The sequence below is a fragment of the Macrobrachium nipponense genome, chromosome 39 (genome assembly GCF_015104395.2).
Source record: "Macrobrachium nipponense isolate FS-2020 chromosome 39, ASM1510439v2, whole genome shotgun sequence".
Lineage (NCBI taxonomy): Eukaryota > Metazoa > Arthropoda > Malacostraca > Decapoda > Palaemonidae > Macrobrachium > Macrobrachium nipponense.
This window is the reverse complement of record NC_061099.1, coordinates 20,153,398-20,165,720: the sequence shown is the minus strand read 5'-3', so window position 1 is coordinate 20,165,720 and position 12,323 is coordinate 20,153,398. Positions and strand designations below refer to the sequence as shown.

General features: G+C 39.0%; 1 protein-coding gene across 1 annotated transcript in view; it reads right to left on the bottom strand.

Annotated features, from left to right (window-relative positions):
- Nucleotides 1-8,134, bottom strand: part of LOC135210180 (single-minded homolog 2-like) — a 59,802-nt gene extending 51,668 nt beyond the window's left edge. Inside the window, exon 1 of the mRNA XM_064243011.1 lies at nucleotides 7,869-8,134. Within this exon, the coding sequence (XP_064099081.1) occupies nucleotides 7,869-7,894 (26 nt within the window). The 5' untranslated portion in view covers nucleotides 7,895-8,134. The remainder of the gene's footprint in view (nucleotides 1-7,868) is intronic.
- Nucleotides 8,135-12,323: the final 4,189 nt, after the last annotated feature.

Here is a 12,323-nt window from a genome sequence, read left to right as displayed (position 1 = left end):
AATTTGTTTAGGCCGGCCCGAGGCTCTTGCAGGCACCGGGGTGGTTGTGGCTGGGTCTTTCTCTCCTAAATTCTCTTGGCTCCACCTGCTCTTAAATTGTCTTGGCTCCACCTGCTCTAAAATCCGGGAAAGAGAGATGGAGAAGAAAAAGAAAAAAAAGCCAGAAAGAGAAAACTAATTCGCCAAAATGAACAAGTAAACCGGCCGGAAGAGTTGGGCATTAACACGCCGTTTGCGTAGCAGGCATCTTGTAGCCATTCGTCAAGAGGAACAAGCACCCGACCTACGGGGGAGGGGGTGTATAAAGTCTTCTTGCCGTTCCCTCCCCAACTACTTCTCCTCCTCCTCCTCCTCCTCCTCCTCCTCCACTTACTCTTTCCCTCTCAAAAACACCCACATTAATATTTATGAAGACTCTAAAAAGGAAGAGGAGAGACAAAAACCAAATTGCACGAAGTCAAAACGATGAATGGGACGAAGTTAAAATTGCATGACGCTTTTGCTCAACAAAAGACGTGAAATGGAAATGGAGCTCCGGTCGGGTTAGGAGGGATGGAAGAGACGGAGGAAGGGAGGGGCGGGAGGGGGTTGGGAGGGGGAGGGGGAGAGAAAAGATGCAAAAGACAGAAATAGAATTGCAATTTGTTAAGAAAGATGAAGGGGAGATTCCACTGATTACGATATGCTATCTTTAATTTCATGACAAACTCTGTGGTCATTGGAGATGATAAGATATTTAATACCAAGGTAGAATGAATTAATGACAATATTTTTTTACTTCATATATTTATAGATACCACATGAGTGAATTAATGACAATATTCTTCAGCCTTAACTATCTACAGATGGCTATAGGTTGAGAAGTGAAATAATTGGACCTGAACTTAAAAAAAAAAACAACAAAAGCTTTGGCAAAAAGTGCTCGATTCTTAAATTAGTATAAATCGTATGAAAATTTTTTTAAGACTTAAGATTTTCTTATTGAAAAGCATATCATAACTTGATGATTTTGTCTTTTTTCTTGCCGTCTGTGTTATATACAGTTTCTACAAACTGCTCTTCCTTAAAGGGAGTGTTTTTATAAACAAATCTATCATTACAAGGCAGTTTTTATAAACTATCCTATCATTACAAGACAGTTTTCATAAACTGTCCTATCTTTAAGAGGCAGTCTAACCTATCTGGCAGACACGTCGAAGTGAATATGAGGGGAGAAAAGTATAAAATTTACGAACAACACCTCACCATCGACTGTTACACGAAGTCCGCCTTCGAACCCGACCTCAAACAATGAATTACGAAGATGAGGACAGAGTCTGGCGAGCAGAGGGCTGCCCACAGACAGTAAACATCAGATCAACATTTCTACATGAGGTATCCCGAATGCCTCCGCCGGCAATGACGGACGTTTAGAGTCCCATCAAAGCATTAAGAGTCCCATCAATGTCTTTTTATTAGCTATTATGGAATGGGGGGAGCGAGCCGACCCACCCATCACACACCATCACCAACGCTCGCCTCTCCACAATGAAGTGTCGCTGTTGGGAGCATTCGCTTCATTTGCCAATAGAAAAGACGGAGATGTGTACTTGGGAACCCCAGCTAAAGCAACAACATTATTATTATTATTATTATTATTATTATTATTATTATTATTATTATTATAACAGTATTGCACTGCCGACAGAAAAGGGGTTACACTCTGTTCTTTTGCAGAATAGTATAATCAAAATAAAATTGCATTTGCAAAGATATTTTCCAATTAACGCTCTTCATTTTAAATCGAGGAAGACTGAATAATACGGAACCTGAATTAGAATGACTAAAACAGAGTAAAAAAAAATCACTATTCAAGTGGTAATCTAAATCAGGTAACACCCATCAGGCTATCACATCACACAGTTACTTTAAGAGGCAGTTTGTCGTTTCTTCATATTTTGGATTCGAAAGGCCCACGCCTAAGCAATGCAAGAAAAAGAACAAGATAAGTTTATGAATAACATTAAAAACAACAGAGAGAAAAGTAATTAAAATGTATAATAACAAACTAAGAGAGAGAAAACAAGATATATTAGAAAAATCATACAATAATGAAAGGCTAACCACCATAGATTTCAACTAAGAGAAGATACCAATCATACTGATAACAGCTTTGAGAGAGAGAGAGAGAGAGAGAAGGAGAGGAGAGAAAAGAAGAGAAGAGACTAGAGACGAGAGAACGACGAAGAGAGAGAGAGAGAGAGAGAGAGAGAAGGCGCAATCAAGGAGATTAAACCCAGACCATTAGGAAGTAAAAGAGACCACAGCCGAAATCGTTTGCAAACGCTTTAACTCCCGACTGTGTACTACTGGCTATGCAAAAACATGCTAATGCTCCGGATAGGACCCTGCGTTCCCACATACATCTTCGGCTAGACATGAACAAGAGACCAAGGTACCACAGAGAGAGAGAGAGAGAGAGAGAGAGAGAGAGCAGGAATAAGAAAATAAAAAAAAACAAAAGAGGTTTTACCGATTGGAGAAGATAAATTGAAGGATCGAAGAGGTTTTTGTAATAAGGTTTTGTCAAAAGAGATAAATCGAGGTAAAGCAAAGGGAAATAGATCTAAACAATATGAGAGAGTGGATGAAGAGAGATGAAAGAAGAAACCAAAACCGGTCCTAAAATTACCGAGAAGAAATACAACAAGGTACCTGACTGTAGGAAACACGTTGATTACAAAAGACAAATAATAAAAACATAAGACAAAAATTGTTTTTCTCTCCCTAACTGCAGACTATATATTTAAGAAAAATAACAGACACACACACGCACGCAGAGCTTAACACAGGAAAAAAAGGTCATCTAATTAATCCTCCAATGAGAACACAGCAAAACATCGCCCTCGCCCAACTGTAAATATTGTCCTCCATCTGGTCATTCATTTCCATCGGATGGATTCTTCCTCACACATCACATTCGGCGAGAGAGAACTGTAGCCTTCGAAAGGTCTTCTAGTCCGTACATCTCTACCCCGAGGGTGCGTTCTACTGGTGTCAAACCAGTTTGTTCGGCTCGGTGCATTTCACTCGGTCAAATTTGGGGCTTGGAGATGATGCTAAAAAATATGATGCGTGTTTGGTGCGTTCTGCTGTCCGGACTAGAAAGGAGATGGAATAGATAGTATTGAAATATGGGTCACGAAAAAAGGGAGATCCATTTTTTTAAATGTGCATCATTCTCTCTCTCTCTCTCTATATATATCTATATATATATATATATATATATATATATATCATATACATATATACATATACATATATATATATATATAGATATATATATATATATATATATATATACTTTCCTCTGTCTCATGACCTTCTATACACAATTTGAGGTGCGCTGCAGTTGACTAATTACCAGGTGGTCATTCATTGCACAAAGTTTTTTGAACACCTGGATTACTGATAAACAATTGTAATTTATATTTGTAGATTTTTTTTTGTCTATGTTTGACTTCACACAAAGACGATGGGCAGAGACTGACCCAACGCAAAAGATGTGTATAAAATGCCGAACCTTCTTTCGGAAGGTTGGCGGACTGGGACTTCAAGAGAGGAAGACGCCAAAACTAGAAATAAAAGCTACAAACTACGAAGTCAAAAGATATGTATTTGTTGTACATTATTAGGTGTAGCAATACAAGGCACAGAACACTCGAGGCTACGGCAAATGACATAGGAAGAGATTTCATCAAGGAATCCGGATTTGGGGCTCTTCTCGCTTGCACGCTCGCACACGCGCAGTAAGGCCATTTTTTTTTTTCACATACTTTGGATGATCTCTTCCAGCCAGCCTTCCCATCCCTTTCCTTCGCCTCTCATCCCAACCTTCCTTAAACCAGACAAAACCCTCTCAATTCCAGTTTCCTCTTCTTTCGCAAATATATTTTATCTAGCTCCTCCATTCCTTTTTTTCTTTCTTTTTTTTTTAGATCTTTATGATGAGATTGCCTCACACATGACTCCTCTTATCCTTCGCCTTTCCACCCACGTCTTCCCGTCCTTCTCTCCTTTCCACCCCATCCCTTTCGCTTCCCGGATCACCTCCAGGATGAAACGGAACGGTTACGCAACAGGAAGTAGGATCTGAGCTGGCCCTTTCAGGACATCCATTTGGGATGGATCAGCTGAATCTTTATGCAGCAAGACTCACTCTCTCTCTCTTGTCTTTCCATTAAGAAACTGGTAATGTTTCGTAATGTTCATCTAGACTTCAAATAACTAACTGGTTATTATGCACACAGTACACACACCCAACCCACCACACACACACCCACACACACAATATAGATAGCTATATAATCTATATATTATTTATATTTATATTATAATTATTATATATATATTAACATATATATATATATATAAGATATGAATTAAAATGATTTACGTTAGGGTCAGGTAAAGTCAGAAATTACCGTCTTCCGCATCATGAATAAATGATGAGTGATAAATTTCCATTGAAACATTTTCATATTTAAATAAGGTACATTTCAGTATGTTTATAACATTGCAACAGAATCGTCATGCATACCATCATCATTACGACTACTACTACCACTAGCACTATTACATTAGTAGTGTTAGTAGTAGTCATAGCAGAAGTAATAATGGCTATGAAGTGGATACTTTTGTATAAATTTCTCGATAGTTTTTGAAAATGAATGAATCATCAAGATGATCACTCCAACGACGAGGACATGTATGAACGTATGCATGTACAGGATTTGAAACGAAAAAGCTGCCATTCCCAGTAATATGACGTCACTCTATCATTAGGGGTTTAGATTAGAGTTCTGGCACCATCGAAGAGGTTACTATTTCTATTAATAACTATTTCTACTATAGAAATTAAATCAAAATAGCCGATCTATATCTGATTGTTAGAAAAATCATCATAAATTTTACGGATTCCATTCGCTGAACAACTGCTTAAGATTCCAAGTTTTCATACTCTCTCTCTCTCTCTCTCTCTCTCTCTCTCTCAAGACAGAAAGAAAGAAACGATTATATAAACTGGGGTTAAATTTATTTCTGTGCAAACTTATAATTATTAAAAAAGCAATGAGCGGAAAAAAGACCACAGTTTTCTCATGAACGAAAAGAATTGACAAAACTTAAAGGCAAGAGTTTACTGTTGGAAAAATAAAAGATTTAAAAATAAGGTACCGAGTGAGCTGAAAAAATAAATAAATTAGATTTTTATTAAAATTACAACTAAACAATTGTCACTGAAAGCCTAAAACTGATAAAATTTGACTCTCATAAAGAGTAAATAAAAAAATTCAAATCTCCCCGAAAATTAACAAATGAAAACTAAGTTATATTTTTTATCATTTACTCGAGTAATGGACTGGGGGTGGGGAGGGAAGGAGGTGAAGTTACCCACTCCTTCCTATCGTCCTTGTGGATCGTGACCCACACCCACACACCACACCGCCAGGATATTAGACCATCACGCCCACAACCACGCCCACAGCCATCATTCAAAGTAACGGTGTTGCCATGGGAACGGAATCACCACTGGGCCACGATCTCAAACAATGCACTTGGTTGTGAAAAAAGAATGGGATACAGAAGGACGGGATAAGATATTTGTTTGTGCGTGTGTTTGTGTTTGAGAGAGAGAGAGAGAGAGAGAGAGAGAGAGATAGGGTAAAATTATAAACTATTTTTTATCTATCACCCTGCAATCATCGTTACCAACCTCATCAGATTTTAACAAAGAACACAACCTCATCATTCTCTCTCTCTCTCCCCTCCTTTCCCTCGTTTCTTTCCTCCCTCCCAGCCATAATCAGCGTCAAGCCAATCACACACCTCGTTAGCAGAGTGATTAAATGTCAATCGAGTGTCTGCCACACTGAACGGCTTAAACGATTTCAAATTACGAGGCAAATTAAACTTCGGTTAGAGTGAAAACTTCGAAGAAACGAGGCAAAGGCACAGGCTGTAAAAGTAGAAAATTTCATCGGATGAATCATTAAGGAATGTCAATTAATGGAGAATGGCAGTAAAATCATAGCACAACAAATACATTAGATCCCAGAACATAATTAGAATGATAGATCTTTTGAGGAATTGACAATTAACTGCAGCATTAATATCAAGGTACCTTTGGGTGCATAAAAGGAGCTCTCATTAAATATGGATGAATCAAATACTCATCCACTAAAGTTTCTAATGGGTTAAGGAAGCTCTCTCTCTCTCTCTCTCTCTCTCTCTCTCTCTCCCTCTGTGTGTGTGTGTGTGTGTGTGTGTGTGTGTGCTGCTCAATGAGCAAAAAACATGATTTGTACATAAGAACTTTACTTCTGGTACAAAAATTTCCAACCATGCAGTCGCTCAGTAGAATATCAATAAAATGCTGGATATGGGACCCGAAAGACGTTGCAAGGGAGAAGGATGGTTTGGAAACAGCACTAATAAAGTTAAAAATGATAAAGATTTGACCTGTGAATTTTTTAACATAGCATTATTCATGAGGGATCATCAGTCAGTGAGAAAATGATTGTTAATATTAGGTAATAATGAGAAGGGAATGGGCGTCCTGGTTTAATATTTTGCCGTTCTAATCTTTAAAATAAATGTACACTTATAATAGCCTAATACGATCATGCTGCATTCCTCTGTTTAAAAATATACAATCATTGGACAAGCAATATGTACACATGCATTCACATTAAAACATGAATATATGCATGAGTGCATTATAACACAAACACACACACACACACACACTATATATATATATATATATATATATATATATATATATATATATATATATATATATATATATATATATGAGCCAAATAGGACTCCTGAAACATATTTCTAGCGCATCTTGCCTCTTGTTGGTGCAACTAAATCTAAGAAGGTATTAACAATTCTTCTTCTCAGTTTAATCCCTAGTCGGGGTCGCCGTTTCTGATAAGCCTTTCCAGGAGTAAGCAGTTATTAACAGTACACAAAGGCTTTCCATATTAACTTTCATATGTAGGTTATTGATGGAAAATACGTAAAATGAAAAATATTATTTTTCAGAAAGATGTCACTTATTTTTCTTTCTTTAATCTCTTACTTCCCTATATTAGTCCACTTTATTACCTGGCATCGCCCCCTCCCCCACCCCTAGAATTTTGCTTACTGACATGCCCATCTCGTTTAATCAACTAAATTGTGAGTTATAAGGACTATTCAGTTCACAAGATATCTATCTAAATGGCATTAAGGTCACCACTAATTACAGTGCGAGACATTCGTGGTTCATATTTTGGTTATCAGTGGAGACCTCAATGCTATTAAGATAAATATCTTATAGCTGAATGTCTCATTCTAATTGTAGCAATATACATTGAAAGAGTGCCTATTTCTTCTTTACTAAAAACATTCAGCATTCCTCTCAACAATATAAAAATATAAGCATCTCAGAAGCAAATGAGACTATCAAATGAAATAGGGTTTTCTACAATGGAAATTCAACACGTATTTTGGCACATTGGTGAAAAACGAACTAACTATAACAAAATGAACCATAGAGGGAGAATTAATAAAAATTCGAATAAGGAGAATAAGGACACGTCAGATTGAATATATCAAGGTTATCTAGAAATGTTAAAAAGATGTTAACATAACGTCAAACATAATGTGTGCTCAACATGAGGTTCATTGCTAAAAACTCTTTCCATTACTACAAGGAAAACCCAATACAAAAAAGACAACGTGTGTGTTTACTTAAGAAGAGGGAAAAATTCCCGAAAATACATAAAAATTCTTAGACTGCCATAGACATAAACAACTTCTAATACATCGCTCCTTACCTGCACATTTGTATAATTTCCTGCATTTGGGAAGATTGTGAATGAAACAACGTGTCCTTCAATGCAGTTACTATGGAAACCGACCAGTATATGCAACGAGTCCTTTTATTGTCACAAAATGTCCCGGTGATCTATTCCATGTGAGAGAGCCGAGGAGGGAATCTGTCACTAAAGACACAGGTGGGCGATTCTCTCTCTCTCTCAGGGGCTACCCTTCTGTCCCAGTTCGTGTCTCTTCGACAGGCAACTCGTGCACACACCTCACAGGTTCATGTAGCACTGATTCCCTCTGCTCCATTACTCCCTGAAGTACCTTAACCCCGCCCTGGGTATGCCCTTCCCGGAGCCCCATTGGCTGACAGGTGCTCATCCTGTCTTCCCGATTGGCAGACAGGCCCCAGGGGGAGGAGCCTCGGCCACGGGAAACTCGCCGCCTATTTTTAGTGCTTGGGACGACTTTGACAGTCTGACCTGACATGTGACGTGGGCATCATCAACCACGGATCGGGAATGAAGTTGTATAACACGCTACGGCGGGTTATTCACTCGCGTTCATTCATTGCTTCCTGTCGTCATTCCGGACAGAACAGCACAGAGGCTGGGAAGATAGAATGGGGTTGAGAAGGGTTGGCTGGGTGGGGGGAGAGTGGGGGTGAGGGGGGAGTTGCTTAGGATAAGGTATTAAATGTGGATTTAGGAGGGGAGAGAGAGGCGGGAGGGAGATGATGTGTTGAGAAGGGTTGGACTGGGTGGGGGGAGAGTGGGGGTGAGGGAGAGTTGCTTAGGGATAAGGTATTAAATGTGGATTTAGGAGGGAGTAAAGGGAGACTAGAACCATTAAAGAAATCAAGAACAGTCACCTGACACCGAGAGAAAGAAAGAGAGAAAAGGAGGTGAGAGAAACACCCGACCTTCGTTATTTAAAAATACTTAATCTTTGACCTTTTTCCCAGGGAAGTTGAAAGTCTCTCTCTCTCTCTCTCTCTCTCTCTCTCTCTCTCTCTCTCTCTCTCTCCGCCTTCCCACCTTGATTTTAGTATCTTCTCTGTCATTCCACTACACGATCAATTCGCAACTTGTCTGTATAATGAGTCTTTCTGTATACCCTGTCATTTCTCAAATTTCTCATTGTCTGGAGATTTTCGTTTGTTCGACCATTCACATTTCTTTTGTCTTTTAGTTTCTCTCTCTCTCTCTCTCTCTCTCTCTCTCTCTCTCTCTCTCTCTCACACACACACACACACACACACAACCACACACCTTTTCTTCATTCTCCTCTCTGGTGGCCCTCCTCCTCCTCCTCCTCCTCCTCCTCCTCCTCCCTACAAACCCAAATTGTCTTTTCCGCACAAGGAAAAGTTTTTTGTGCAACTTGGATCTGTATGATGGACACCCACTCACTCGAAGGCAAATCAAAAAGCTCTTCACATAGGCAAGAATATAGTCTTTTGGAAATTCTCTTATGAAGGATTTTAACCGAAATGACTCATTTTTTCGTCGTCAGGAATATTACCCATGTTAATATAAAAGAAATGGGTTTCAAATGTTACATAAAGAAGAAGGAGAAGAAGAAGAAAAAAAAAGACATGCCAAAATCTCTTTCCTTTTCTGAGCCAATGAAACGCTGTCAATGATTAATTTGAATTGAATATTGTCAGAATTTATAGTTAGCAAAACTCTACAACAATTCGGTTTAACTTGAAAGTCATTAGTCTTAAACATTTCTATTTAAAATACTGTAAATAACTTGTAATACTTACAAGGTAAACGAGCCTTGTAAAAAATAAATGATTGACATCGTACTGTTCCACGAAGAAACCAGTTTCATTTAAATTAGCCTTAGCTTTAACAACAGTCATATTACCAGTGCTCTCACACCAGTATGACAGACAACGATCATCATAGGTGCTATGGAGGCCCTGCAGGAACCTTTCTGTGAAATTATTTATCTAGAAAGGATTTAGGGTTTCACTGACTGACGTGAATAAAAGAAAACTATCATATGAGAAAGTGAAAGCCAGAGAAGGCAATTCTGTAATCATTTTAGAACTGCACTGGAATGAAGAACCTGCTTCTTTGGAAAAGATAATGGTAGTTCGACAGAAATGAACAGCTGAGAATACACTCATCGTCGTTGCTCATTTAGTAAAATAAAAACTTATGAAGACATGACTTACTGGCAATCAGATGACAAAAACAGGGAAAATGAAGAGGAAAAGAACTTGACGATGGTAAAAAGTAAGACAAAAACCTATAAAGGACAATGCTCTTTCGACAAATAAACACCAAAACGAGAGAGAGAGAGAGAGAGAGAGAGAGAGAGAGAGAGAGAGAGAGAAACCTCGAACTGACCACCTGCCCCTATTCCTTTCATGTACCTACACAGGGCCCATCAACTTCTCCATGCCGTCTCTCCTAGATGACCAGAACCGTCCTATTAGAATCAGAACCACATGGGGGCATAAGGCATAATTTGGCAGGTAAATTGGCAGGTGTGGTGTTGATGGCATAGCTGTAATGCTCACGTTTGTCCTAGCCACCAACGTCAGTGACAGGGTGGTGTCACTGAACCAGCACTTAAGGATTCTCCCAATGGATATCCCTTCTCTTGATTGTAAAATCTCTCTCTCTCTCTCTCTCTCTCTCTCTCTCTCTCTCGTCCAGTCTTGCAACCATTACTAACTCTTCACCTCTCGTTCGTGTTAGAATTCACTCTCAATTTCTCCAACAGTGTGGAAGAGTTTAAAAGAAAGATAGACAAAATCATTAGGACGCTGTGAATGAACAGTAAAACCTGCTCCTGGAGATAAGTGAGCACACGATGTCTCCTCGGATGGACTAACAAGTCTTTGAGACATCCTAATCCTTGTAACTCCCAGTTAAAATTCATAACACCCATTTTTCTCACATTTCCTAGATGTTTACGTTTTCAAAGTAATTCCTGATAGAGTGAATAAATGCAGGCATTAGCAAAGGTTTATCAATGGAGAAACTGAGAAAAAGTGCCATCCTGGTTAAGCAATGAAGACCGAAAATGACAGCTGGACTTAATCACATCAATATATCAATGTCAAATTTCCCCTGAAAACTACACATTACAGTCTTTCTCTCACTTTCATCCCTTACAAAGGGCGAACTCGATTCGGGCTGCTTTGTCCTTCTCGGTTTCCCCACCATAAAAAAACTACAGTTAAGGATCGCGTTGTCCGATGGAGTTCAGAGGGCACGACCTGGCCAGTTATGCACAAGTCCTGATGGGAAACACCAAGTTACACTCTGCAGGTCCCCCGGGCAGAGGCTGACGAGGTAGAATACATTAGCTGGATATAAATTCTCTCGTTCTGACTAAGAGACTCCATGCAGGTAAACAAATGCTTACAGGGAAACTCTCTCTCTCTCTCTCTCTCTCTCTCTCTCTCTCTCTCTCTCAATGTTTACGTGTACGAGTTCTTCTTGCATAGGTTATCGATGTATATCCTGTTTGCTAACATAAATAGATAAATAGATAGATAAATACTATATGTATACACACACACACACACACACACACACACACACACATATATATATATATATATATATATATATATATATATATAAATATATATATATATATCTAGATATATATATATATATATATATATATTAATATATATATATATATATATATATATATATATACATAAGCGTGCATACACCCACGTGTATACACTCTGAAGAACGTTAAAAGACAACATAAAATCTCTGTGTAAAGCTCGTTATCAATGTAAGTCTGCCTTCACACGCTAGAACAAGTAACAGCCAAAGACCAATGAATCTGTACCCCGAAGGTAACCCATCTTCCAGCAGCAGCCTGGAACACCAACTCATCTTCCAGTCGTCTGGAGCAGAAGAAGAAGTAGAAGAAGTAGCGGCAACAGTCATAAGAACGTGGGAACCAGGGTCCAGCGAGAGAGAGAGAGAGAGAGAGAAAGAAGGAGAAAAAGAAACTAGTGCCCAGAACCTGTGTGAGTGTGTGTGTGTGCAATATGCAGATGCCCGATGCCAAGGTTGCAAGAGGTGATGGATGACTCGCCCGCTGCTCTGGACACAGCATGGATAGGTTACAGAGCTCGAGTTGTTGATTGCCCAAAGGTCGGGACCGAAGAGATGCTTCGTCTCAAGTTCCTGTTGATGTTCTTGTCCCTTCTTTTGTTTCTTCTCACTCCCACTTTTAACTCCCCTCTGTTCTGTGCCCTCAGTGTGTTTCGTTTGTTTTCATTTTTCTGTCAGTTAGTCATCATCTGCATTTTGGTTTTCTTTACTTATCGATTCCCCTTCTTTTCCCGTCTCTTCATTTCCTTCAGTCCTCACTTTGTTTCGTTTTGCTTTCATCTCTCTGTCTTTTATTCATAATCTTCTTCTTCCTTTCCTTCACCTGTCAATTCCTCCTCTTTTCCCGCCTCTGATTCTCCC